This window comes from Haemaphysalis longicornis, unplaced genomic scaffold (assembly GCF_048455015.1).
Source record: "Haemaphysalis longicornis isolate Haplotype H1 unplaced genomic scaffold, Haemaphysalis longicornis Haplotype H1 scaffold_197, whole genome shotgun sequence".
Taxonomy (NCBI): domain Eukaryota; kingdom Metazoa; phylum Arthropoda; class Arachnida; order Ixodida; family Ixodidae; genus Haemaphysalis; species Haemaphysalis longicornis.
Genome location: NW_027526292.1, coordinates 280,570 through 308,568, shown reverse-complemented (window position 1 = coordinate 308,568; position 27,999 = coordinate 280,570). Strand labels below are relative to the sequence as shown.

Below are 27,999 nucleotides of genomic sequence, written 5' to 3'. Positions count from 1 at the left end.
TAATTTTTCTGCACCGTCACAAACGCCTTATTAGTAGGTTTGGGGATGTTTGCGAGGCCCGCAAAGATCGTGTGGGTATTTTCTTCAGGCTGTATGGCATAAACTCCCTTCTTCACAAATTGGTTTTCGTTATGGCTGCGTGCAAGAAGGTGCATATCCGCAGCGTGCGTTGTTTATTCACATGCAAATACAATGAGAAAGCTTGCGCTACGCCATTGCGATCGCGCCCCAGACAACGTTGTCCAGATTGTCCAGAGTACTCGAAGGGGGATTTTGTGCTAAGAATTTCTATCGTAACCATCGTTGTCATAAAGAACCGACTCTCAACGAGAACCATTATGGCATGATTACGTTGTTGAAGGTTTGATATATTCGCCCACGAAAGGAATAAACAGTATACGTGCGTATATTACAGGAATCAAAACCGATGAGTATTTCCAAGCCGCTGTTTATAGTTTTCCAACCTTTCCAGATGTAAAAAACAAATCCTGGTCTACTCGTAATGGGGTTCTATGAATTTAAGGAAATTACTCTTACTCTTTTGTCCAGGATTTGGGACCCGGCTAACTAATCAGCTCGATTTTACTTTTAAAAAATTAGGTTATCTCCTCCTGCTCGTACTCCATTCCTCTTGAGTGCAATGTTCCAATAACGCATATCTGAACATTGGAATATTGGGAAGATATGGCTTTAGGAAATGTACCGAAATATCACCCCAGGTCTGGACAAACATAGTGTTACTGTATCTTTACCGTAGACGTGACTCGTTTTACTCAAGAAACCTCCATGCTGGTTAGAAGCCTGGTATAAAACCACCACGCGCCTATAAACACAGTGGGTTATTTAGAACTCAACCAAAAGTTTTTGCAGCCCACAATGCATGTCGGCATACCCGCATGCCATGACAACGCCAAGTGATGGGATACCACACTTCCCGCTTTCGGCTAGGTTGCAAGCTGTTTTGCCTTACATATGATAACCGGGAATCGTAATGCCTTCTGCCAAAGCCTACAGCACCGAAGGCCTGGAATTCGTTTTGGTTTCGTATTTTCGCTGTTGTCGGTTATTAACAGCGGGCTGTCCTATTTGTTCGAAAGATTGCTTAATACAGAAGCTGACGCCTAGCTACGACTCTTCGCGCTCCGCACAGGACCGTCTTCGCAAGGAATGGGACGACGCCGCCAATGTTTCATCTGTAGCGGCATCCAAAACTATACTTTAACTCGTGCCTTGAGCTACTGTATGCGATTTTAGGTCTATTATTATGATAAAAAGTTACCCACACGCAAAATCGTGCGGACAAGCATCAAAAGTCAACCGAGCGCGAACAAACAGCAGGGAGAGCGAGCCCGAGCGAAGCAGACGACAAATGCAAGAATCCCTAAGCCGACGTCACGGAGGCGCGCTTCGCAGCGCCGCCCGTGGTCGCGCTCACCGCCAATAGCCAGCCTAAAGCTGAAAAAGGACTAACTATGGTGGAAGACGTACGTTTTCAACGTGGGATACAAATAAACAAGCGTGCGAGGCTCGTTTCTTTTTTGCAGTGGTTCCGCAAGAGTCAGTACCGGAGGGTGGCCATCTATCTGAGGCAGTGGAAGCGATGGTCTCACGTCACTTGTTTTTCTTTTTCTTTCTGGCTCGTAAAAGGGAAAGGAGGGGGACATCGGCATCATTCAGACAGCAGCATAAACACACGCACCTAATGTGGCCTTTACAAAAATTATTGGTTGATGCTGGTATGAGAAAATTTCAGCGAAGGTAAAAATTATACGTGGCTGCGTATTTCCTCAAATCCGTTCTTTTTTTTATGCTCTGTTTCTTATCATAACGGGCATAACTGCATGTGCAGATTACTTTTGTGAGCGTTTTGACTGAAGCAAGCGAAGTCCAAAGCAACGGACGTCCGAGTGTATCTCAGAAAATTGATTTTCGAGGTGCATTTCTATTCGTAACTATAGTTGTTCATCCTAATCACACGATTCCCGTTTCTTCTTTAAAAGAACTGTCAGTTTGGAAAGTTGGCATGGGTTCATTCCTTTTAAACAGCGACAATATGACGGCCGAAAAAAAATGGTGGTCAGGAACTACATTTCTACTGAAATCACACGCTCCTCCTCATTTGTATCAATACAATTCCCAGCATTGAAGGGCTGTATGCAGGTTACAATGAAAAACAAATACACCACTTTCCGCGAGCATGCCAAGACAAGAGAGAGAGAGAGAGAAAACGTTTATTGCAACAACAGGGACGGGGTAGGGGAGAAAAAGAGTTAGGAGCTGTGGGCGGCCATCCTATTCCTGTACGCGGCGTGCCGCGGCTGCCATCCTCGCCCGAGAGATCAGGGCCTCCTGGTCTTCGAGCTGGCAGCTGTGCAAAACGGGACAAAAAAAAATAATAATACCGCCCGCACGATTCGAACCACCCCATTCGAGCGGTGCGCTGTCTGACGCGCTAGACCACTCGGCCAAATAAAACCGACCACAGGATTCGAACCACCACATTCGAGCGGTGCGCTGTCGGACGCGGTAGACCACTCTGCCATGGGGCAGCAACTGAAGCCGCTCGAATGCCACAGACACTAAGCTGAAGTTTAGCTTATATTATGTTTTGCTCCTCTCCGAAAAAAGTTTTTTATAGTATGACTGGCACAGAAACTGATCATGTTTGGAATAGTGCTTTTCCATTTAAAGTCTCTTGAGCCCCCCCCCCCCCCCCCCCCCCCGAATACTTGATACACAGAGACTGCGTGCGTTACTTATTAAGCCAGGAAATACGATCGCAAATTTTAGCTCGCCAGCAGATCGCGAGTCCACCCGTCGAAAAAATTGTGCTCTTCATACATTTGTTTTGCGCTTTACGATGAAAACATCGCTTGATTTCGATTCTTCGGTTCCTAGATTAGTTGGGTAACTCTTCGTGTGGACTTGACATGCCTTACATTTTCTACAAGCGTGCCAGCCGTGCACGCACATGCAGCTAGCGAAGTCAGAGAAGCGTCGCTAGCCACGAAATAAGGAACGCATACCTAGTATAAAGGCACTTTCGCTTCGTTGACCTTACGAAGGGAATTATGCTCTACGAAATTATAAATAGAGGCACATTCATCGCGGCCCGAATCTTGTCGGGGCCGACTGGCCGCCTTGGTCAACGAGCCTGTCATACTCCTGCAACTATCGCTCGGCCAGTGTGTTCGTATTGTGCTCGGAGTAATATGACAACCTGATCTCGGAATTTGGCGTGCCAGCAGGTTGTCGTCCCCGGTGGTGTGAATGAGTGGCATGACTGCGACGGGACGCAGAACGGGGCATTTCTGCATGGTGCCGTGGCGGAAAGCTCCTGATTCGTTCCCTCCTGTTTAGTGGTTGGCGTGTGTCCATAGAAACAAAAATTCACCCCTCATGTTATGGTTTGTCCGACAGTTTCATTTGTAAAACGTACTGTATTTTATTTTCTCTGTGGTTGCAAAACCCGGTCGCATGCTTTCACTACACGGGCTCAGTTACAACAGCAGACAGCAGTCGGGTCACCGCGGAGCAAACCGACCGACCCCTGCCAGACTCTTTCCGGCCTACTCCGCCAGGCCCATGCGCATGCGCATTAGCGTTGTGAAAGAGGTGGATTGGCATCAGCATGACGCTCTCTGCTCCTCCTTTCCCCAAACTGTCGACGTTAGGGCCTCCGGGACGTGGCCAACGCGCTGGCTGCGGTTGGCGCGCACTGTTCCGCCGTGCGTACACGTCACGGTTTTTTGACTGACGTCATGCAGCCCGGCGCGTGGAGATAGTGCAGCCCTTGGCCGGTCTGGGCGCGCGAGCGCGCGCGCGTCCACACCGGCAGTGGTGCGGGGAGAAAGGCGACGTCGTGAGCGCTCTCCTGTCATGGCGTCCGCCTCGGCGTTCGTTTAGTCGAAACCGAAACTGACCTAAATAAACGAGGCTGTAAATGATTATTCACGCTGATATCGACCGTATAGTGTGCCATTCTATGATTAGTGGACTGGTAGGCACCCATAGCAGTGGTAAAAGCTGAACACGAAAATTTCGTGTCAGTACTCCTTGAAGAACAAAAGCGAACCAACGGAACCCTAAGGAACGCCGGAGTGAAAAGTACTAAAGGAAGAGTTGAAATTGTAAGCAGTGGCAAACTGTGTTCACTTGCAAAGAAACCGCTCAAGGCACATTAAAAGATCGCGACAAGGATTTAATTTGCTTAATTTAAAAAGTAATAGCTTGTGTGATACCTTTCGAAAAGCTTTAGAAGCATCTACAAAAATACAATCTACCAGCGAACAACGATCAAGGATGATGTTAAGTTAGTGAGTAAACGAAATCAGTTGGGTTTGACAGGAGAAGGTTCAAGAGAAGCCATGTTAGGCGCTGATAAAAAGAACTTAGATTCAAGAAATTTTAGAATGTTTGAGTAAGAAATGTGCTCCAGTATTTTGCAAAGAATGCTAGTTAAAGAGATTGGACGGAAGTTGAAGGGCGAGTTTTTAGTACCTGACTTATGAATGGCCACCACCTTCCCGACCTTGCAGTCCACAGAAAGAGTGGAGCTCTCAATAGACTGCTGGAAAATGTTTGACGAAATGAGAGAACAGTACAATTTAGTACCTTTTGAAAATTTGGGGCTAAATAAATGAACACCAGGGCTCGAGGAAACGTTTAGTTCTTCAATTATTTTGTCTTACTCTATTGGGTTCGATAATTATTGTTCCATTTGTAGGAATTCATAAGTTGGTGTGCTTGGAATCACAATGTTGGCATCAGAAATGACAAAATTACCACAAAAACATAATTTAAAAGCGCCGGACATAATGTATTAGGAATAACCGAGCCATTTGCATCGAGTAGATTGGCTGGATCACTAGTTTTGGGGTTAATGACGCGACAGAACTTTTTTGGAGAATTTAAGAACTTCTTTGATAGAGCGTCTTAAAAGAAATGTTTTTTCGCTTCTTTTACCTTTGACACATAGGCAAGGTTAGCTGCCTTGTAAGCATCCCATTTGACACCACAAGAAGAATGTTTTGCGGCACGGTACAGGCGTTTCCTCTTGTCAGAGAGGCGCTTTAAGTAGGTGGTGTATCACGGCGTCAGGAATGGGATGAGATGATTCTCAAAGGGACGTATTCGTTTTTATGTCATTCACTTTTTCTTTAAACATATACTAGTTAGGTTCAGTTATAGGGCAGACAAAATACTGAAGGAAAAGGTCGAGTAAAATAGAGTTCCTGGTTAATTTATCAAAATCCGCGTTGTTATAATCGCGAATAAGTTTAGTTCTCTTTTCGGGTTTTACTACGGGCATCACTATGTCAAAAACGGAATTCGGAATCCTCTGTTCTTGCGGCAAAAATTTCCTAGCCCTGCCACCTAAATTCAAGTGAAATTTGTTCAGCTAATGCCCACATAGCACAAGTTTATTTGTAAGGTGTTGTTAGGTCAATGCAAAATTCTGGTGCTGGTGTGGTTACAGCAGACCAAAAACTATTTTTGAGGACGAACAAACCTAACGGCTCCCCTAAGCCTCAAACAAAGTGCTTAAAGGAACAGTACACGGTGAAAACAATTAGGCCTGTATTGGCAGGTTACGGTGGCGAGAATCTGAATAAACCATTCTGGCAACTAGAAGATCAAGCAGAAAATTCCAGAAACATGAAAACAGGCGTCGACGCCCAGTATGCTATTGGGTACTACGGTTTATGACGCAACAAAAGTTGTGAACGGCGAGAGCTCATTGGAGAACCATCTATATATGTTTTCCTAAAATAAACAGTTGCGAACTTGTTGATCACGGGAAATAAATGTAAATCAAAGCTTTCCGTGAGCTCATGTTATTTCAAAAACACAGACTACAGTTTTTTTACGTTGCGAGGCAGGGCCATTTCGAAGAAGAATTGGTCCGCAATAAGCGTAGTCAGTAACCTACGAAGGTGAACGCCCTAGATTCTGCAATCAATTTCGCCGGCGGGAAGCGGCTAAAGTTATTTCATTAGAAGGAACGAAAGCAACAAGATGCACTGCAGGTGGTTAAGCTACTTGCCCGAGCTTCCAATCTTCCGTTCTGCGCAAGCGGATGTTGCTATCGGTAAAGCGGGCACGCGCCCGGTCAGAACCTTATCGCCCGTGAAAGGTACAGGAGGGATTAAAAGAAGTACGAACAACGGAGCACACAGCCTCCGACGCATGCCGCGTAAACTGCGTCAGTAAACTGCGCGCATGCGTAAGTCTTTCGGAGCGTTTGAGAGTGTGGCCTAGTGTGAGGGGAAATGCTTGATAAAGAAGCGACTACGGTCATTTATGTTGCGGTGTTTTTTTATGGTCGGTCACCACTGAGCCTCCTATTATATACTACATTAGGGAACCAGTTAAGCGCGCAGGAGGCTGATTGCAGATAGCATGAGGCCTTCCAACGATCATCCTGCTCAGTGGCAACGCAGTGTGAAAAACTCCCAAGCATTTCCCCGAGGGTGAACATGGTTAAGTGCGAATGCACGGGGTAATGCTATGAGGGGGAGTAAAGTTAAAATCCGTTGGCATTCGCCCGTGAGCGCGCGCGAGCCGACCCACGGAGGTCTGGCAGTTTATCGCTGCATATATAGGGGGGTACGCCGTGCCGAGCGCGCCGAGCCAGGTGGCTGAGAGAGGAGGCGAGCGCAAGGGGAGCGGGACAGCGGCGCACGGCAGCTGCAGCCGAGCGAGGGGGAGAGGAGAGAGTGTGACGTCACGGTGGAGAGAGAGGCGGGCGGCAGCTGCTGGGGAGAGAAGGTGCGCTGTGACGTCATACCATGACGTCACGGCGCGAGGAGCGGTGCGGGGAGCGGCGCGCACCCGCGCAGCCACGGTGAGGAGGCGGAGCGAGCGCGGTCACGTGGTGAAGTGACGTCACCGCGCCGTTGCTACCGACGCTCCTCTCCGCTCCACGCCGTTGCTAGGGAGAGGAGGACTGCGGACGCCGCCGCCGCCGCCGCCGCCGGCGGTGGAAGGTTTGGGGTCGCTTATAAAGTGCATTCGCAATTAAAAGGCGTCTCAAAATAAACGACCGGTGTCGCTTCTTGATCAATCATTCCTCATAAACGTAGGCCACACTCTCAAACTCTCTCGAATAAGTGAGCATGCGCGTAGTTTACTTACTTTGGAGCCAGATGGTGCAGCATGCGTCGGAGGCTGTGCGCTCAGTCTTTCGCATTTCTTTTAATCCCCCCTGTACAGTACTTACTCCGGGTGGTTAGCTGGCCAATCGATCGATCGATCCATCAATCGATCGATCAAAACCCAATCATTGTGATGGTCGACCGCACCAAATACTTTGCTTGCACTGTAAATCTTGTGCGCGTACAGTGAAGATTACCACAGTGTCATATACCTACAGAGCAGCACTTGCCCGCCGTGGCATATTAAACAAAGCTTTATTAGCAGCTATGTACGCTACTTTCGCATGGTACTGCGCGAATGGCGCTGCAAATCGCATTCCCTTTTTAATGAATTACAGCTACGTCAATTGAAGGATACCGTTCTGAGCGATATGATGATTTTTGCATACGTCGATCGCTGGAGGAAAATTCGCCCGGCAGCCAGCCCTGCCTTCTCCACTGGAAAGCTTAAAAAGGTATATTTTGCGTCAATTTCTTTAAGAAATGTGCAATGCCTGTGAGCCCTTCCTTTCCTTCCGAAAGGCATTTGGTGCCCTTCTTTTAGATGCGACTGCATCTCATTCACTCGCGTTGTCCATGCAGCGTCGTCGGCGTTGATGTCGGCGTCCGCCCCTCCCCCATTCTCCTCGCCGCGCGAGCTGCGCGCTTCGCCGCTCACCCCCTCTCCTTTCCAATGCCCCTCTCTCGCGAGGGGCATTGGATTGAATTAGAATGGATTGGCTTGGCTTGGCTTGGATTGGATTGGATTGGATTGGATTTGGATTGGATTGGATTAAAGTGGATTGTGTTGGATTATGTTGCGTCATAGCCGCGACAGACACACTGGCGCCGGCGCATGTGCAGTACTCTCTCTTCAACGGTCTCCTCTCCTTCGGGCTCGCTGCGCATATAACCGGTGTGCCGCTCTCCGGCGGCCTTTCGGTCGACGGTTGCTATCCGCTTGCGCTTGAACCTCCCTCAGCGTCGCATCACACCAGGGTTCCGGCGAGGGGAGGTGGGCGTACTTTTTTTCGCTGGGACCCCTTATTAGCGTTCGGCTCAGGGGGGATGAATGGGTAAACATTTGCGTGATCCACGACGCGCGCACGCAAATCATGCGTATGTGATCGCTAATCCCTATTCGGGGAACGGAGGCGACACGCTGTCCTGTCACACGTTGATGCGTTGTGCAAGAGAGCTGGTGTTCAGAGGCTGTCTCCTCCCAGACATGCGGACGCGGACTCGCGCCGCACCAATTGCAATGCGTTGTGCTTGCAAGCGTCCGGGCGCGTTGTCTCATGGCGGGCGACTTCGTATTGAATTTTGGCCATTCCGGCTGCGTCGAGGCTTGGACCTCACGCGATCTGGAAAACAAGCCTTTACGGCAAGTCTCCTTTCCCGTGTTTTGACTCTTGTGTCCGGGAGAGGAAATAAGCCTATATGAGCGTAGGGCGCAGTGAGTGGTCCGAAAATTGGCAGCCGACAAATTACGCCTGCCACGCGGCACGCATTGTGCGGGTTAGAAGACCTTATAAAAGAAGATAGTCTTCCTTGGGCTACTCGAACGCGAAAATTTATGTCTGTCTGACTTTCCGTCTGTCTGGCCCTGGATTGTATCCACCCGGCCAAAAGCTTGGGGACCCGTAAAGAGGGAGAGAGAGAGAGAGAGAGAAAGAGAGAGAGAGAGGAAATAATGATTGATTGGAGAGTTTAGCTCCAACCTACTTATATAATTTAAAGGATATTTTAATTACACAGCATTCCAATGGCTGATATTTCCCGTTTATGTGTCCGCATAACGTTGACAAGTGAAGACGGAATGATAATAATCCTAATTCCAGAACCAGTCCTGCTAATATGATGTTACTGTTACATTTAATATGTCCGATGACATAATCTACACACATATCACGGACTGTGACAGGAGCATATAACCGGTGGCAATTTTACTGCGTTGTCTACAAATTTTAAAACCAGCTACAGTGAGAAGAGAAAGAAGGACATAGATAGACGGCGGGACGATCGCTGCCTTCGAACTGAATTTCATGAGATTCTAATAAGTATAAATATTTAACACGCATCCACGTAGGTTGTGCCAAGTGCGTGAATGCGTGCTGCTGTGCTGGTGTGCTATCAGGGGTCCTTTGTTGTCGGTGTTTTTTCGTTGTTCCTGTTTTGTCTTTAACTTTTCCCTGGTGTTAATACGAAGAGTGCGTATTAAAATGCGTAAGGTTTCTCTTATCAAATTTAGTTGCAAGTCAGCGTTCGTCCGGTCGTCTGTTTATGTCCTTTTTTTCTATTTGCGCTTTAGCTATTTTTAAATGAACTACCAGCTAGCCAAGCAGTGCACTTTGTTGTCCACAAAGTTATGTTGCCAGTAGTACGAGGATGTGCTAGCCCCCTGTTATCAACTATCTGCAATGCTATCGAAGGCAAGGGAACAGCAGAGAGTTCTGGCGTTTTTGAGGTAGTTAACCTCAAGTTGGTTTTCGCAGATGAATGGCCTAATTCAAGACTGCGCGAAAGTGACGTGCGACCACCTCAAACTTGCCGCCGAAAAAGAAGCCAACATTGATATCAAGCAGTGAGTATCAGCCGTCGTGCTGGAGATTTGAAGAGGCTAGTGGCAGTTACGGCTTCTCTGGAAATTATTGGCTGCATTGGTTATTGATCGCACTTTTGGTCCTGTCGCCCCGGCTTAAGGCCCCGAATAGGCCTGAAACCGTTTCTCGATAAATGTGTCATTGTATTCTTAGGCCCATGTCGTAGCCATAAGCCGGTATTATACACGGCGAGTGGCTTTTCGGAAGTCTTACAAAAAAAACCTCTTTACGTTGTTCGGTTGCCGTTTCCAGTCTATAGAATAGCAAGCTCGAGGAAAGTAGTTCCGACTGCGCAGCCACTTAAAGCGTTGGTACCGACATTCATTACAAAAACGAGTAGAAAGTGCCCGTTCACGATTCGTGCACAACAAAATTCATATTCATATAAACCTGATACTGCAATGGGCCTAACTCGCGCAAACAAGACCAAATCGCTATAACCATGCCCAAGTAGTGAAAGCTGACATTTATCGCTCTGATCGCTTTCTTAATGCCTTCTTCCCAAACGGTAACAGAATATAACAGAGTTAATACTTTGGCTGCTAACTTCAAGTTAGCAGAAGAATTTCTGGCAGTGGTTGAAAATCGCTCCTTGAAACAAAAAACAATGCGTAAATACTAGTGTAAGTTGTATAGAATACGGCGCGGAAGAAAGCTGGAATTTCAAAATCGTTGGAATTTGAAAGTAAGCTTGCTATTGATATATCCTATTTTAATTCTCCACTTCAAGGTACCATGAACAGAAAATAGAGGTCTGGTTCATCCGCATGACTTACTTGTCTCAATAACAATAACAATGTCAACGCAAACTTCCAACAACTGATATAAATATTATGGAAAACATGTGATGCAGTGGGACTCCCGCGCAACTGTCTCGCCAGCCTCATGACGTCACTGGGAACCACTCGTGCGATTGGCGGCCGCTGACCAACGAACAAATCCACCGCCATGAAGCGATTAAAGTGGTGCTTCTAGCTCTGGTTGATCGTACCACTTGAACCTTAACATAGATGCCACTGATGACTATGTTTCTGGTAGTTCTCCTCTTACGCCAGTGCTTACGTTTGTAGCGTGAACTTGTAAAGTTTTTGATATACTTTATCGTTTTATTCGGCGATAACGTGTTTCAGGGTGGCAATAGAAATGCTTGAGTTACTAAAGGCCACTTCGTTTAAAGTTCTATCTTCGTGGTCGCTTTAAACGCACTTGTTCATATGCAGTGTTGCGTGGAGAGTTGCCCCAGAAGTGTTGCTATTGTTTCGTAAAGGAGAACATTTCTCGCTTGATGGGCAATTTTAGTTCACCTTCTTCTTTCGTTTACTTTACTTGGCTTATTCCTTCTCCTTTTTTGCCCCTTGCCGCTCAGCGATAGCTGTGATTTTCAATTACCATGTTCCACTTCTCTTTTCCTGTACAACCGTAAAAACGAACGGTTTCTAACTATGCATTCAAAATCAGTATGTCAGCCCAAACTGCGAGCCGTAATTCTAAAAAGGAATGTTGCCGGTATGTCGAAATAAATAAAAAAACTAAATAAAATATCCAAGATGGAGCATGACAACACAACCTGATTTCCCTCCATGTTGTTTGTATAAGCGATGAGCTGCTCGAAGAGGCCGAATATTTTCAGGTTTTACGGTCACTACTCCCTGGACGTGATCGCGAGATGCGCTTTTGGCACAACACTCGATTCACACACGGACGCCACCAACAAATTTGTGACTGAGGCTCGAAAGGCATTCTCGATTTCTGTCACACCAAAGATTCTTTTCGCAAGTACGTCTTTCTTAATACCATTTTGCTCAGAAGCCACTTATATACTGCACGGATCTTCTTCGTAAAGCAGGGCCACTGAACAACATGGCCAGAAAAAAACAAAAACGGACGGGTAATATGATTGTGAATGCATGTGACTTAGCATAATGAATTCGTCAGAGTGTACATTCCCAAGCCACTATCACCGCAACACGTTTTTATTAAAGAAACACGCGATATTGCTGACATCTACACCTTGTTAACACAGGCAATGATTTCTGTGATTAGGCCCAATTGTTTTGTGTTCACCCCTGAGTTTTTTCTTTGCGGCTCTGAAAAACGTTCGAAAGCCCCCTGGCCTTTACTAAGCTAGGCACGCATTGAGATGGGAGCAGCGTTGATATAAAATCTATGCAATGAAACCTTTGTGAAAAGTTGGCCCGCGGCAGCACTTTGGCTGAAAGTGAATTCGAACATCGCGTTTTCTTAAGCCTCCACTGTTGCGTGATAGCAAAGCAGATTATTGAACGTGCGACCGTGGCGTTGCAGCAGAAACGGCACACTTCGGTTCAACAAAAACAAAATTACAGCGCTCTGCACAATCCTACAGTAAGTATAGTGTTATTACAGAAATGGCTGAATTTAGAAAGAAGGGCAAGGTTAAAGTGCAGCCCCCCTGACGAGTGCCGGTGGGTTTTACAGTGCAGAGTGATTTCAGAAGGCAGAGGAACTTTGTAACGAGTATGAACGTTTTAGCGAAAACGCATGTTATGGGACCAACGTTCGTTGAACGTATAAATGCACCAGTCCGTGCGTTCATGGAGGCTATATAATTGCCCGTAGTGATGTGTCGCATTGGAGGAGCGCAGACAACGAGCTGCCACATCAAAGGCCCCGCATGAAGGCTGCAAGCTCAGTTACGACAACAGCTGAGGGAAATCTTATATACGCGGTACAACAACAGGAATTGACTTTGACAGTATTATCATGACTAGGAATGGTGTTATAGACGTATAGGGGGCGCATTAGGCTATGGTAAAGACGGTGAGTGGCGGAACCGCGGATATCTGCCCCTATACATAGGCTGTGTCCAAACATGGTGGTGTTTTAAAAGATGGAGCGTTGAAAGCAGTAATGTAGCCGTCTGAGCTTTCGTCCGGGTTGCTGGTCTATCAGACAGAGGGCTCTACAACCTTGCTGAGCATGAGTTTATAGTCGACAGTGTACACGCTCTCCTTTTCTTTGTGCCGTACACTATTTTAATTCCGTAAGCTACACGTTAAGCGCTTCGCTACGAGGCACACCGTGTATTGGAGAGCTAATGAGTAGTTTATACGACAAGGGGATCTTCCTCCTTTGTCGCAATCTCACCGAACAGGTAGTTTCGTTTTTCGCCTTCATCAGAAAAACGGCCAGCGGGAACGAAGATCGAACCTACGTTCCTCTGCTAAGCAGCGAACGGCCTAATCTCGGAGCCATCCGGGTGGGTCACACTTGCCAAGTATCGACACTTCGGGAGTGTGGTCTTTTAAGCGGTTATGAAATGCAAGAAGTAGGTGCGATTGGGCTGTGAGCCTTTGGAATTGAGAAGTGCAGAAGTATTGCAGCCTTATTGCACCAGGCTTATCGCAGCGAGGGAAAGGCAAAGTCGATGTTCACACCGACTGCCGGCTGGCGGGAGGTTTCCTCCTAGCTGCTCATCCCGCGCGAACAGCCTGCATCATACTACGGTAGAATCTCGACAAACAAAAATCGCTTAAACGGAATTGCCGCTTAAACGGAACAGTAGCGTGTGAGTTGGTTGGTATTGTGTTCATATAACGTAAAAAAACCCTCGGTAATCGGAACTGCAATTTCCGCGTCACTGCATAAAGGGAACCAGAAATGGAACTTTTCGTGAAATCCATTGGCATGAGAATCAGCTTTTTACGGTTCCGGCTGTTTCGTTTTTGTTTTTTTTTTCTTCCTCCGTGTTTTTTTAGCCTCGTTGGCCTCGTAGTGGTTAGCCATGTTAGCGTAACGAATGCAACGTCGCAGTTCTTGTTCCAGTCGTTCGGTCTAGATTCAAGACGCCGAGGTTACAGGGTTCAGCTCCTGCAGCCTCGCTTGTGCCATCGTCGTGCTATCCGCGCTTCATTACCGCTTTTCGGTATTTTGAATTCGGTGGCTCGTAAGCACGCGCGAAGTAAGGCTTCTAGCTTCCGTGAACATGCAGTTGCAAGGACCCAAACAAAAACAATGGATGCATTCACTAGTACACGACTACTCATTACTGCCAATCAACTTTGTGAATGATGTTCCTAACCCTCTTGTACTTTTCTTGTTTTCTGAAAAACCATCTGATACATTCGTCCTCTAGTGCTTAAAGTTCCATGAAATGGTGTTAAAGAGTGTCTACGCACATAAATGTGCATTTTCACACATCTATCTCAGTAAACGGAACTCCTGTTAAACAGAACCATTTTTTAGGTCCCTTGAAGTTTCGTTTATCGAGAGTCTGCTGTACTGCGAAATATTGGCGCACATCCCTTTTTCCTTGTTGTTAGAAAGAAATGAGCGTTAATTGTGTTGTAACTGATCTGAAAGGGAACAAGTTCATGAGTCATTACGAAGTTAATTGTACGTAAAAGAGGGAAGGCTCGAAGAACGTTGGCCAAGCTTTTTCAAGAACGTATGTTGTGATCGTGTTCTCGTGGACCGATAACCGTAATTTCTTCTGTCTGTTCAGTTCCAGTTTGGGTTTAGCGAGCTCAAAAAAGTAACCGGTCAAGTTCTGGTTCAGGTGCGGCAAAATCACCGGTTCTGTTCCGTGTTTCTGTTATTGTTCAGCTACAGTTGGATCTCCTGATTAAAGGGTGACCTAAATACGCGCAAAGAAACATGTCTGTGCCCAACGATATATGGCATCGCTTGATAGAACACTTCTTTTTTTTTTGTCCAGCGTTTGTCTAGGAACCAGAAAGCAATCAGTACATTACCGCACAGCACAAAGCTTGTATAACAAAATTGGCTACGCAACTGGCTGCGTAATTACTGTTCCATCCGATAAAAAGGCCGCACTAACCTTAAGAAAGCGATAACTTCCAAGTAATATTGAAATGGCTAAACAAACGCGCCATTTAACTAAAGTACAATAGCATGCGACGTACTACAGTAACGCTCTTGTGACCAGCCACATGCACTCACGCAACACGCTCACGTGTGTCTAGGTCTGCCCACTGCCCGGACTCAATGGGTGATACGATGAAACAGTAATCCATGCAACCAGTGCAGATATACTAGATAAAACGGCCTGTCCAATAATACACCTCTAAATACAATATGCCAGAGCTCGTAGTTGTTCCTTGGCGCGTGTTAGTCTTCGGCGCCACGCGAAAGTAATAGAGCTCGCACTATGGTCCAACACCTTCATAGGGACACTCTCGAATTACTAGTCAACAAGATGCGGGATTGTTTAGCAAGATAGGTTTACTTACAAGATAGGTTTATTTAGTTAACAAGATATGGCTGGCGGTACACTTTCGTAGTGCCTAGAGAGAGGCGATTGCACCGGCGGTACGCGAAGTGCCTTTATTACCCGCAAATCATTGGCTGATTGCTTGCTTATCAGTTTTTTGTGACTAGTTTAAACAAAAACAAACACGAATATAAGAATATTTGACGTTATTGAATACAATAGCTTTCCAAGCACCCTTTACTACTTTCAGGTAGGTGTCCATAAATGCACGACCGACTAGTTCAATTTGAGCTTTTTCTCAAACGTGCTTTTATTCTTATGCAACACTAAGTATCCGTATTGTTTGACTTAGAAAAAGCACAGCAATATACTTGGCATTACGAATTTGTACGTGGCTAAGATCTTACGAACGTTCTTGCTGTTTTCAAAGTGAACGGGTAAAGCTTGTTTATTTTTTGCTCGCAGTGTTGTTTCCTGGTGTGGTGAGAGCGTTGCAGCTCAAAGTACTGAACGATGACTCCTTCATCTACTTCAAAAAGGTCTGCCAGAAAATTATTGGAGAAAGACAAGGACAACAGGTCGGTTTTTTCAATTAGCCTGTTTCTGCTACGAAACTTAATTATTGTTTTTTCGATGCGCACAACGTGCCCTGAGGCATTTTTAAGCCACACCGGCGCACGACCGGCGTTATGGATAGCGACCTGCCCATCGCAGCAGGCGACAATGGGAGCCAGCGTGCCAAAAAATCGCCGTGTAGGGACGGCGCGCACCGTCAGGTGGCTCTAAGTTCAATCCCCACACTTGCCAGCTTAGCTTCGCTCGCAGTGGGCCCTGCGACTTCTCGCATAAAGAGGAGCGGTCGTACCAATAAATGCCGATTGTACCGATCACTACCTATAATACCGGCCAGCAGCGAGGATTCATGGTTAAGTCTAGAACCGTTTCTTAGCGATGCAAACATCAACAAACACTACTAAACCACACTGCTACCAGAAGCCGCTGCTCGAGTGGCGTTCTTTATTTTCGAGCTTTTTTTGTTTATTTAGACATGCGGAAACTTCGTCGACTTTCGCTCTACGTCGAGGAGCTTTATTCCCGACGGGAAACACGTCTAAGCACGTTCAAAAATTTACGGGGAAGACTGGAAGTTGTATAAACACGACAACAGGGCCGTTCTTTGCGTAGAAGCGCAGTCATTCTTGCGGGAAAACTTAACGTTGCTCCAGCGAAGGGAGCAGCAATCCACGGCAACTTTTTCAGCGACTGCGGCGTTTTCCCCGTAACTTGGGCTTCACGATTGTAGGAGCTCCATCGGGGCGCCTTACAAGCCCAACAAATGGCAAACTTGGGTATGGCAACCATGTCCGTCGATGCTTGCTGTTAAAACCGCAGTTATCTTCGGAATGTGTTTTGGAGCAACTGTCTCCGCACCGAAGCGATGGGACCTGGTGCGCGGCTGCTTGGTAACCCTCCTTCTCCCCTCCCTCCGGGGAGATCGAGTGGCGGTGTCTGGTGGAAACTAATTGCCTCTACCGTGCACCTGCCGGGCTTGCTCAGCTGTACGCAACAAATACAATCGCCGAGGATATCTGAAAGTACGCTGAAAATATTGGAAGATTTTTCCGCATATTCTTTCGCAAACGCGTTTTTTTTTGGCTAGGTTTGTTGCCCAGCCTGCTGCCTAAGTCGACTATACCCTGCAGCTACGTTTTGAGGAATCACTTTTACTGCTGCTGCTATACGGCCTCCACGTACGCTGAAGGCCAACCAAGACTGCGGGAGAAATTTCTGACGTACGCTGTTTTTTTTTCTTCTTGTTATACCCGTGCTATGCCTTGTAAGGCAATGGGAATTGGCCGCGCACTGGGTGTTTCTTTGTTTTTTCCTTTTTAGCTTGATGAACTATATGAAACAGTGCGCGCAAGGTGCTTCTTCCGGCTTATTTTTTCTGTTCCCTGCTATAGAATAAAATGTTCTGAGTACTTTTTGGTGCGTTTAATTCTTTCGGGTGTACGTGCACTATCAAAGGCGTGGACCGCCATGGAACACGTTACCAAAGAGTTAGCAGCTGTGGACAGTTTTTTGCAGGCCACATTTGGGTGGGTGCGCGTTCAGGTCACGCCGGCCGCGTGCGTGGTTTCATCAGCCTAGACAAGTAACAATTTCGCGTAAAAAAAGTCTTATTTGCGCACACCGTGGAGCCCACAGGAGGTGGGCTGTTCCCCCAGTGTGAATCGGCAAAGACTGGCCACAACAGACCAAGAGAAAGACAAAATAACCATGGCAGGCTGAGCAATGGCGTACACAGCGGAAAAATGGGAATAAAACGCAGCGCCAGCCGGTGCAGTGGCGTCGGAAAGAACTAAAAAATCAATAAAAATTCAGCACGCGGAATCCACGCGCATGGGAAAGTCGCTATCTATAAAGCCGGTCCTGCATCGGCGTTGTAAGTGTCAGGTGTCATAAGCGTTCATGTTCACCTAAGATTGAAGCTAACCTGAGTGCACTGGGTTGTGATACATGAATGTGGGCTGCAGATGTAAAAAGTAGCAAGAGGGGCCGAAAATATCCCTGAATGCAGCATTACTCATTTGAGAATCTTGTGGTATATGAAACAGTGTATGCGTCTTTCACACGTGTTAAATTGAGGAGCTCGATTCACTCCTACAGTGGGAGCCCGATCCAGGTTAACTAAACGGGTTCGCTCCCTTTTCAGTGCACAGAACTTTAGGCGCTGGCCTTGTCATCCTAGCTCGCTCGCTGGAACCAAGCATATCGCCACGGCGTTACGGTGTAGCCTGTCACGGTCCCTTCGCCGAGGCGTACCCCAGAGGCTTCGAAAGCCAAGCGGCTATGCTAGGATATACGTAGCGTGAGCTAAGTAAGGTTCAGCTGGTTATCCTTAGCTTTCTTGGTTGTCTAGGATTAGCTGATTACCATGCTCACTGCTGCTTATCATCCAAGCCAAGCCAAGCCAAGCCAAGCCAATGCAATGCAATGCAATGCAATGCAATGCAATCCAATCCAATCCAATCCAATCCAATCCTCGTGCGTGCGCAGCACGGCTCTCCAGGAGCTACGCGAAACCGGTCAACCTCAGCTAGTGTAGCCAATCCAATCCAAGTAACGCTGTTGTTCGCGGCGTACCCCAGAGGCTTCGAAAGCCAAGCGGTTTATATATTCATAAGCGTTCTAAACTCGTGAAACGCTGGAGCTTGTCATACATCTTCCCATTGTTTAGCGCAAAGAAAACTATAGTTACGTTTGAGGGAAACTATACGTAATTTACCGGCAGCGCCCGCGTTCCTTTAGTTAAGGACGCCCGTTGGGTTGTTTTTTTTTACGATAAACACAAAATGTGGCAGTGCAACACCGGCACGTGCGGGCACAAAAGCACAAAGAGAACAGAATTCCCGCTGGCGCAGTTTCAAACAGGGGGCGGGAGAGCACTGCGAAGGCGGGAAATTTGAATTGCATGGGGTGGTAGCAGTAAGCGGATAACGGCGGTACAGCTCATTATGGCGAATCACTGCTCTGCACTTCCGACACCTTCCACATTGAGTGGAACGGCTTTAATTTTATTTGGGAGACGTTGACGGGGCGCTCTATGGGCACACGAACCTTTGAGGCCGTACGCGTGAGTTAGAAGGGCACCGACGTCTGGTACAACGACGCTTCTTACGGTCCCGACACATACATACCTACATACATGCGTACACATATAAATACATGCGTACATACATACATACGTACATATATACAAACAACCGTGCGTGCGTACATACATACATACATACATACATACAAGCGTGCGTGCATACATACATACATACATACATACATACATACAAGCGTGCGTGCTTACATACATGCATACATACATACAAGCGTGCGTGCATGCGTACATACATACATACATACATACATACATACATACATACATACATACATACATACATACATACATACATACATACATACATACATACATACAAGCGTGCGTGCATACGTACTATTATGAGCAATATGAAAGGGAAAAGAGGAACGCGTAGAAAATACCCTCAGACCCAACTATGAGTGATACGCAGCTGACAGCTCTCTTTACACTTTTATCTCCCTTCCTCTCTCTCTATTTCTCTCTCTCTCTCTCTCTCTGTCTCTCTCTCTCTCTCTCTTTCTACTTTATCCTATCACTCCCCGTCTACTTCCCTTCCCCTGCTGTGGGTTGTACGCAGGTGAGCTTCCTGCCGAGCTCAAAATATCCCCAGTGAATTTCCTTTCCTTTTCCCGTCGCAAAGCACAACCACCAGCGGCAGCCGACGGGAACAAAGTGGGAAGGGGGAGGCTGTTCTAACAACTGTTCGCATTCTCGCCGTGCGTCTTATCAGCTGTCGGACGATACCATATTATCGGCAAAATGACGTAAGCTGCTGCTTTGTAGAAATGCCAGCGCGGTGGGTGTGCTAACAGTTGTGGAAGAGCGCCCCCCTTTCCCGCGTTGGTTTTCACAGCGCCATCCGCTATCGCTCCGAGTCTGTTTCGAGGCTGTTTGCCACGCGTTTCTGTGTTCCCTTTCATATTGCTCGTAATAGTGCATGCATACGTGCATACGTACATTTTTATACGTACATACGTACAGCAGTGAGCTCGCTTAGGGTGAACACGGGAGCGCGTGGCCGCTGGTACAACCAGACCAGCCTACCCTTGGATGCGTGAAGCAGCACGCATGCGCTGTGTGTGTCGAGCGAGGCTATGCTTTCAGCTCGCGCATTGCGTCATCGGAGCGTCTGAACGCCATCTGCTAACGTTATCTTGCATATAGCGGCGGAGCAATCGCCGCTGTATAAATAACTGGAGACTAGAATGCCCAAGAAAAATATTTTTCAGGAAGCTGTTATTGCTTCATCAGCTTGATGCAATGCAATCAGTTAGTCACATCGCAACTCGCCAACTTGCTTCTAGCAGACTCGATAAAAAGATGACGGTCGTTTTAACAGAACTTTATTGTCTGTAAGTGATTGCCACGGAAACCGAAGGAACGCATAAGCAGGATGTTTATTGGAAATAAAATGAGAGCTTAAAGTGAGCTTGGGCACTACATCCTGGATTCAATTTACGATGGAAAAGCACCTTTGGGGTGTTTATTAGGCATGTTCATACAAGGACTGAGGATTCTAGGATCAAAGTGAAACACCATTAGCAGACGATGCGCAATATAGCAGAACACGAGAAGACACTCCGAAGACGCGATGCGCGCGTTGAAAGTAAATTCTGCCTCCACACGCACAGCGCATGAGTGATGCTTCGTGCAGCCCACAGTAGGCGGCTCTGATATACTGGCGGCCAGGCGTTCCCGCGTTCACCCTAAGCGAGCTCACCACTGTACATACATACATAAATACATACGTACGTACATAGATACATACATACGTACATACGTACGTACATACATACATACAAACATACGTACGTACGTACGTACAAACACACATACGTCCATACATACGTACATACATGCGTACATACAAAGTACGTACGTACGTACAAGTGTACATACATGCGTACGTACGTACGTACGTACATGCGTACATACGTGCGTACGCACGTGCGTACATACGTACGTGCATACGTACGTGCATACGTACGTACATACGTACGTACATGCCTACATGCGTACAGAGCAGTGTTGGGGAGTTACCACGTCCGGAATTGGAATCATTCCGGATTCATTCCATATCTTTGAGGTGACGGAATGAATGGGAATGGAATGAGGACAATGGCTGGAAGAATGGAATGGGAATGGAATAGTGATTTTGAGACGACAGCGTCAACATCCCTGGCACCGTCCGGCTGCTTAATTAGTCTGTAGCGACGACTGCGTCGGTATATCTCCAATGGAGCACCGGCGACGAAAACGAGAACGTATATCCGGCACCCAGGGTAACCAAATCCGCGCAGCCTAAGGCAGAACTGGTGCAACTGAACTTCGAGCAGCTCAAGCGCGTGTGGCCACCGGGCCGGTGGTGATGTTAGGTCGGCTCTTAGTGCTGTGGCAGGCTTTTTGAGGCATAGCTTTCTCTGTGCAACTAATTGTCCGTAGCGCCAATGGCAGACCAGCGTGTCAGTTGCAGGCGCCATGTCGCCAGGCCAGCAGGCGGGGAATATCATCAAGAAGCAGGGGGTGGGTAATACGAACGGCACTCATCCGAAGCCGTGGTGTTTATGCGTGCATTAAACATAAAACAACGAGTCTGCTTGGCGTTCTCCTCCCAACCTCTGTGCATGGCGTGCATTGAATAGCGTTGTAGCTTGTAAGCCGACCTTGTAGGCATATCTGTGGAATGCGGCGCCAAGCTGTGGACCCTCTGTCCGTCGGTTGCAGTGGGGCCCCGGGGCTCCAGCAAATAAAAACCAAGGCAGCAAAAATGAAATTGTGGGTGTGGGCCCTGCGAGCCCGGCACCAGCTATAGGTGTAAGAAGCGGCTTCGGATGTGTTACTGAGATTTCTACCTCCACGCTGTGGTACGGTAGTGGGCATCTGTGATATACGGTTGCATAAGATATTAAATACTACAATGCACAAGACACCGCTGCCAAAAGGCGTTTGTTTCTAACAGCTCCGGGCTCCAGCAGCACCCCTGTTTGCGAGTGCTTTCACAGCTCTCTGCCGTGCGACACCATGCTTTGCTTCTACCCGAAAGGGCGGCTTTCTCCTCCAGTTGTTCCAAACTGGTTCGTGGTTTGGTTGCTGTATTTCTGTGCATGCGGCCTTTGCGCCTGGAGTACAAACGTACTTGATTACTGAAGCCTTAGTCGTCGGTTTAAAAGTTAGAGCATCGCCACTATTCAGGTAGGGAGGTCTTATTTCAAAATTTGATCAGGTCCTCGTGCATATTGCAGGCACGTCCACGAAAACAAACTGCCTGATCATACCTGGTTATTTTTCCAGGGCTCTCTTCAAGATATGGCTCTGGCATTGTAAATTAGGTGTCATAAATAGTACCGCCCTGCATTGAACGGATTGGGCTTAGGTAGTTCCAGGACAATAAACAAGCGAAATGTAGGTCAACGTGGAAGCGGTGGTGACTTTCCTACTCTGAATGCAAAATTGTTAACCGTGTTTTCTGACGCTGCCTTGCGGTCTCTCGCATGGTACAGCAGCATTAGTGCTCAATGCTGTAAATTCACTTGAATTCATTCAAGTAAGCATTGAGAATGCGTGTACATGTGAGAAAACTCCGCGCGACATTCCTGTGAGTTATCCACAGCATACTAATTACGCTTGTATGACAGTGCGCAAGGCAGATAGCAAGACAGAACGTGACAGATTGTGCAACGAAACGGACATAAACGTAATAGCTGCTTCCCCTCGCGTCCGCAGAAACAAACCGTTAAAACAAGCTAACATGCAAACACCAAATTGAGTAGCGGGATCCAGCTACTTATTATGTAAACAGGGACAGTGTGACACTGTTCCTTTTAAGAGCGAAAGCTTTCTTAGTGGGGCCAATGGCATGCTGTTAAAAAAATAATTTCCACATATACCAGTTGCTCTACCGAAACGCTCTGATAACATCTCTGGACACACGGCGTGTGCGTGAAACTGGGGACCGCAAATAAAGTCTTCCTATCTCTCTATCTCTGAAACCACGCTTCCAGTGTGTGAAAAGGTTTAATTGAAAATCACGAAGAAAGAACAGTTCTAAATAATGCTTCACACGCGTCGACCCTGAAGACGGAGTTCAAACCGTATATCTTTATCTCATAAACCACGTAGCCGTGCACATTTAGGTCGTTCGTAGATGCTTTACTTGTGCGCGAGACATCGCCTCATGGGTTCGTTGTTCGCTTGTAATTAGTGAGTTTGAATGTTTAGCGATTGCTTGGATGCACTTTCAGTGACATTTGGGCGAACTTTCAGCTTTTGCACTTTTCTCTACTTTCGTTAGGAAGGGATGGTAAATGTTTGCATTACAAGGGTAGTTGTTGTGCACAAGATATGCAACCAAGCTGCTACCATCTCGCAAATCGGTGACAAGTGGCATATTTTGCATAATTTTTTGCAGTTTGCAACGCGTATGAAAACGTCAGATTCATGTTGCGTTCCTCGATAGCTCGTTCGAGCGCCTGAGGCAGTTTTTACGTTGAGGAATTGAAGGAATGGAATTGAACTGCCCGTCCACTCAAGGAATGAGAATGGGCTAAATTCTGTAATTCCGAGGAATTGAAAGGAATGGAATCACGAAAGGTTCTAATTCCTCGGAATGGAATTGGAATGGAATGGGGATGCCCATTTCGCAACACTGGTACAGACGTACGTACTTGCGTACATGCATGCGTACATACATACGTACATACATACGTGCATACGTACATACATACGTACATACATACGTACATACATACGTACGTGCATACGGACGTATGCACGTACGTACATAGATACGTGCGTACAGACGTACGTACATACGTACATAGATACACGCATTCATGCATACCTACATACATACGCTAGTCAACACGACGTCGCAAATAAATATGTAAACATTCCATGCTGTAGCCCACGTTTAATCAAAGCCGACCGTTTCATGGTCTACGTGTTTAGCTACACAGGTTTTTCCTAATGGCACGAACATGATGCAGCGGATGCAACATGGTGCAATGGTGCACGACAGATTGCCATCAATTTCGGTGTGCACATTTAGGATCATCTGGTGTTTCGAAGCTGCAAAATGTGCGAGGTTCACCGGAGGGACGCATTCAGCTGTGCTTTTAGTTTGAACTTGTCACTTTTCGTAGTTCGGGGTTATTTACGATCAAGAAGTAGGAATTATGACGTCATTAAAAGCGCACTACTTTTAAGTAGGAGTTAAAGCTTAATGAGATGACTATCGATTATAAATTGTCGGCATAGTCACTACTTTTTCTTGTTGGGATCACATTGTTCACCTTGCGAGGACGATGAACGACATCGCACTTAGGTGAGGACACCGAAGTGTTGTTTTTTTAGCTAGAAATCTTCTTCTAGGTGCCAAAAATGCAGCCATTCGGGGCAAAAAAAAAGAACTAGGAATTGTGCAGACCGTTTCGTGGAGGGAGTGCGTGCGGATCATTGTGTATATTCGGTTGTATCGCCTTTTTCTCCTCCAGCGCCAAGAGGACTTCCTTCAGCTGATGATGGAAGCGCAGAAGGGTGGCATCGTGCCAAGCACAGAAGTTTCCAACGAAATGGAGAGTCAGCTCTTTGACATTGGTTCTGTGGAAAAGCCGGATGCGACGCCCTGTACTAGAGGTAAGAGGTGAAGTAGAGCAGTAATAAAAGAAATTTTATTAATCCTATAATAGCTGGGCCTGTGACGTGCGTTTGGAGGAAAAGAATGGAAAAATTCCGCCATCTCCACGAAGTGAATGATGATGAGAGGGGCGAAGCAAAAATGCTTATCGGTAAAACCGTGAAACATTCGCCCGCACATCATATAAAGACTCGACACGCCAAGCTTTCCACCCGTCGACAACGTCAATGTTTGTGATGGTTATGTAGGGGTTGTTTGGAAGATAAGAATCTCCATGGCGAATTCGGTGTGTGACATTTTAGCCACCTTGGCCGTCGCCTTCTGCAGAGCGTCTTGTGTCGTGTACTCCCAGTGCGTGTCTTGAGCTCACAGGCGACGAACGACAACCTCTTCTTCCTCTTCTCCTTGTTGGGTAGCTACGAACGCGTTGGACGTTTTGTCCTCTTCGGCCAATCTTTGGTTGGCCAATCCCTAGGGGGATCCTGCCACAATCATCATAATTGTGCCGTGCCGTATACAGCAGCAACGAGGAACGGAACAGGGCCCGAGCAAGAGAAGCTTCGCCCCTAAAAATGGGGGTTGCTAGCGGCCTCCTCCATTGTCGGTGTGTCCACTCGCTTCGCCGATCTTTTGCACTTCCTTTCACTCTTTTCTTCTACCTCCCCTGGCTTACTCTCTGATTCCCAGTGGGTAAGTGACGCAAAAGAGAAAAGACTAACCAGTAACGGGCTTGGATGAATCGAGGGAAAGAGGGCCTAAACACTCCTGTAAAGGAATAGCTACAGCGTCTTTTAATTGCGTACTTGGTGTCGTACTGCCGGCGTGTGCAGGGCTGACCGAAGACGAGGCCCTGGCGCAGTGCGTATTGTTCTTTCTGGCCGGTCAAGACACCACTTCGTCGACGGTGTCCTTCGCAGCCTACGAGCTCGCTGTGAATCCCGACGTGCAGGACACGCTCCGGAAAGAAGTGGACGAGTGCGTCACCGCTCATCTAAGGAAATTCTCCATTCCTACAACTACGGACGCTCGGGAATAAAGTTAAAAACGAATGATCAAAAGCTTTCAAAACCATTCGAGTTTTATTTGTGTGTGATAGCAGTGAAGAGGGAGAGAGATGAGGTGACGGAAATAGGGTAATACAGTTTATTAGAAGCAAAACAGTGAAACCATTGAGATCTTAGAAATCAATTTTAAACACTATGAATGCGCAAGAATACTAAAATTGTTTTGCTCAGAAACCAGGCTTTTTTCATTTTTACACCGCACTTTCTCAACGGACCCCTTCCCCGAAATACAGCATCGTTTAAGCCATTCTTTGAGGTAACGTCCTCTTGTCGACCTTCCTACCATTCACGTTGTTTCCAGATCCCATTCGCCCTCCCTCTGTCGTCTCTTCTACCGCATTTCCTGCCAGCGATGCAATTTACCTTTCCCGCCCTTCTTTTTACACTTCTTTCCAGTCCTAGTCCTACACTACTCTTCCTTTTCTGACCAATAACCCTTTCCCCCTCACGTTCGGCCTCTTCCTTTCTCCCTACCTTCCTTTCTGACCATCTCCGCAAACTTGCTTGGGAGACCACGCTATCCAAATGGGCCACCCAAGAGTTCACGAGCGCTCGTATTCATGCCCTGCACCCCCATCTTCAGCGCCCCCTACCATTAAGCCTCCCACGATCTGATGCGACCATTCTTTGTCGTCTCTGGCTTGGAGTCGCATTCAGGAATGCTTACTCCTATTTGATTGGAATGGCAGCCAGTGAGGCGTGCGAAGTCTGTGACACACCAGAGACCATGCGACATGTCCTTTGCGATTGTCCACGGTTTTCATCCGAACGCAGCCAGCTCTCTGCGACTCTACGAAAGTTCGACTCTCGGCGCCCGTTCTCTGAGGAGACAATCCCGGGCCACTGTCCTTCGTCGTCTGCGGACAAGGCGACAAAAGCGCTCCTGTGTTTCCTCAAAACGACGGAATTGCACAAACGACTAGCGCAAAAGACTATCCGCTATGAACTCAGTGAACGTTTTTGTCTTTTTTGTCTTTTTTGACTTTTTGACTTTTTTGACTTTTTTGTCTTTAGTGTCCTACCGCTAGGCTCACCACACTGCGCTATGTCTGTCCCTTTCCCCTTGTTTTTCTATTTTCCTCTTTTTCCTCATTGTTCCCCTTCCCCCCGTGCAGGATAGCATACTAGGCCGTAGCCTGGTAAACATTCCTGCCTTTCCTTTACTTCTTCTCTCTCTCTCTCATCCAAATTTCTTGTACTCTGCCTCGCACCTACTTTTTCTCTCCGCAAACTTTCATCTGACCTTTCTGACACCCAACATCTTCCACCTTTCCTCCTCCTCATTTCTTTTAACTACTATTCCTGTAGCCCTCAACCTGTTCGTTTTTATTCCCCCCGCCCCCCTTGCGTTGTCTTGTGCTCCTTTTCTACCCACTTCTCCCTCCTCCAATCGCCTTCACCATCGCCTGTTCTCCTTTTCTGCCCGCACCCCCATCTACTCCAGCGCCACATAATATAAAATTGTTCATGCCCACTTCCCCATTTCCGAACCAGGATTCTCTCCTAGACGTCACCCCTTCCGTTATAGCTTTTTTCATCCTCATCCAATTTCTTATTCCTCAATTTTCATATCCCCATCTAATATATTTAGTTCCATCATCTACAATTTTCCCCTCTCTTTTTCCCCCCACCACTTGATTCCCTCCTCATACTACCCTGTTTTTCCCACCCTCACCCCTTCTCCCGACCCCACCTTCTTTCGTGGCACCTCTTTCATCTTCTGTTACCGTCCCCGTTGCGTTCTCCCTGTATCCTACTCCTTTCGTCCCTTCTGCTACAGGTCCTGTACCCTCTTTTTCCTATCCCCAATTTTCTCATGATTCCCCACTCCAATCTTCTTCGCCATAATCTTGGAAGTGCGCCCATCCCAGCTCCTTCCAGCTGCCCTCCACTTTCTATTTTCTGCCTCTCTCCTCCATTTCTCACCCTCTCTGCATTCCACTTCCTATTCTCCTCTCCACCACTACACTTCTCTTTCGCTCACTCGCCAACAATTCTCAGTGGCTAAGTTGGTATTCCATCATAGACGTGTAAAAAAGAAACAAACGATTTTTTTTGTGTGCTTCACACGTCTTCTCAGTGGGTCGGAAACCTACTAGTGACCAGACTGACCTGATTTTCTGACTGATTCGAGTGGAAGAGAGGCTCACAGAGCGAAATTTTTGCGCTCACGCACCCCAAAAATGACTATCCCATTAATAGAACTTTACAATGTGCAGGGCCAAGAGCCAAGTCTCGACGTCATCTCTAAGCTGAAGTACCTACACTGCGTCGTCTCGGAAACTCTGCGGCTCTACCCTCCGGGAACGAGGTACGTCTAGCCACCGCGGTTGATTGATTGTATGGTTTAACGCGCCGACGCAACACAGACGATGAGGCGCGCCGTAGTGGAGGGCTCCGGATTAATTTTGACCACCTGGGGATCTTTAACGTGCGCCGAAATCTCGCACACACGGGCGTTTTTGCTTTTCGCCTCCATCAGAAAAGTGGCCGCCACGGCCGGGAATCGAACCCGCGACCTCGTGCTCAGCAGCGCAACGCCTTAGCCACTGAGCCACCGCGGCGGGTTAGCCACCGCGGTAACTCAGCGGCTAAGGCGTCGTGCTGCTAAGCCCAAGGACGCGGGTTTGATCCCGACCGGAGTGCACGGCCGCTTTTCTGATGGAGGCGGAAAGACAAAACGTCCGTGTG

General features: G+C 47.3%; 1 protein-coding gene across 1 annotated transcript in view; it reads left to right on the top strand.

Moving 5' to 3' along the window:
* The window catches only part of LOC144166902 (cytochrome P450 3A29-like), a 67,795-nt gene that overhangs the window by 2,099 nt on the left and 37,697 nt on the right, over positions 1 to 27,999 (top strand). The window contains exons 2-8 of the mRNA XM_077696353.1: positions 7,496 to 7,612; positions 9,632 to 9,720; positions 11,370 to 11,515; positions 15,417 to 15,529; positions 24,102 to 24,243; positions 25,075 to 25,235; positions 27,528 to 27,619. Coding sequence (XP_077552479.1) covers positions 7,529 to 7,612; positions 9,632 to 9,720; positions 11,370 to 11,515; positions 15,417 to 15,529; positions 24,102 to 24,243; positions 25,075 to 25,235; positions 27,528 to 27,619 — 827 coding nt within the window. The 5' untranslated portion in view covers positions 7,496 to 7,528. The remainder of the gene's footprint in view (positions 1 to 7,495; positions 7,613 to 9,631; positions 9,721 to 11,369; positions 11,516 to 15,416; positions 15,530 to 24,101; positions 24,244 to 25,074; positions 25,236 to 27,527; positions 27,620 to 27,999) is intronic.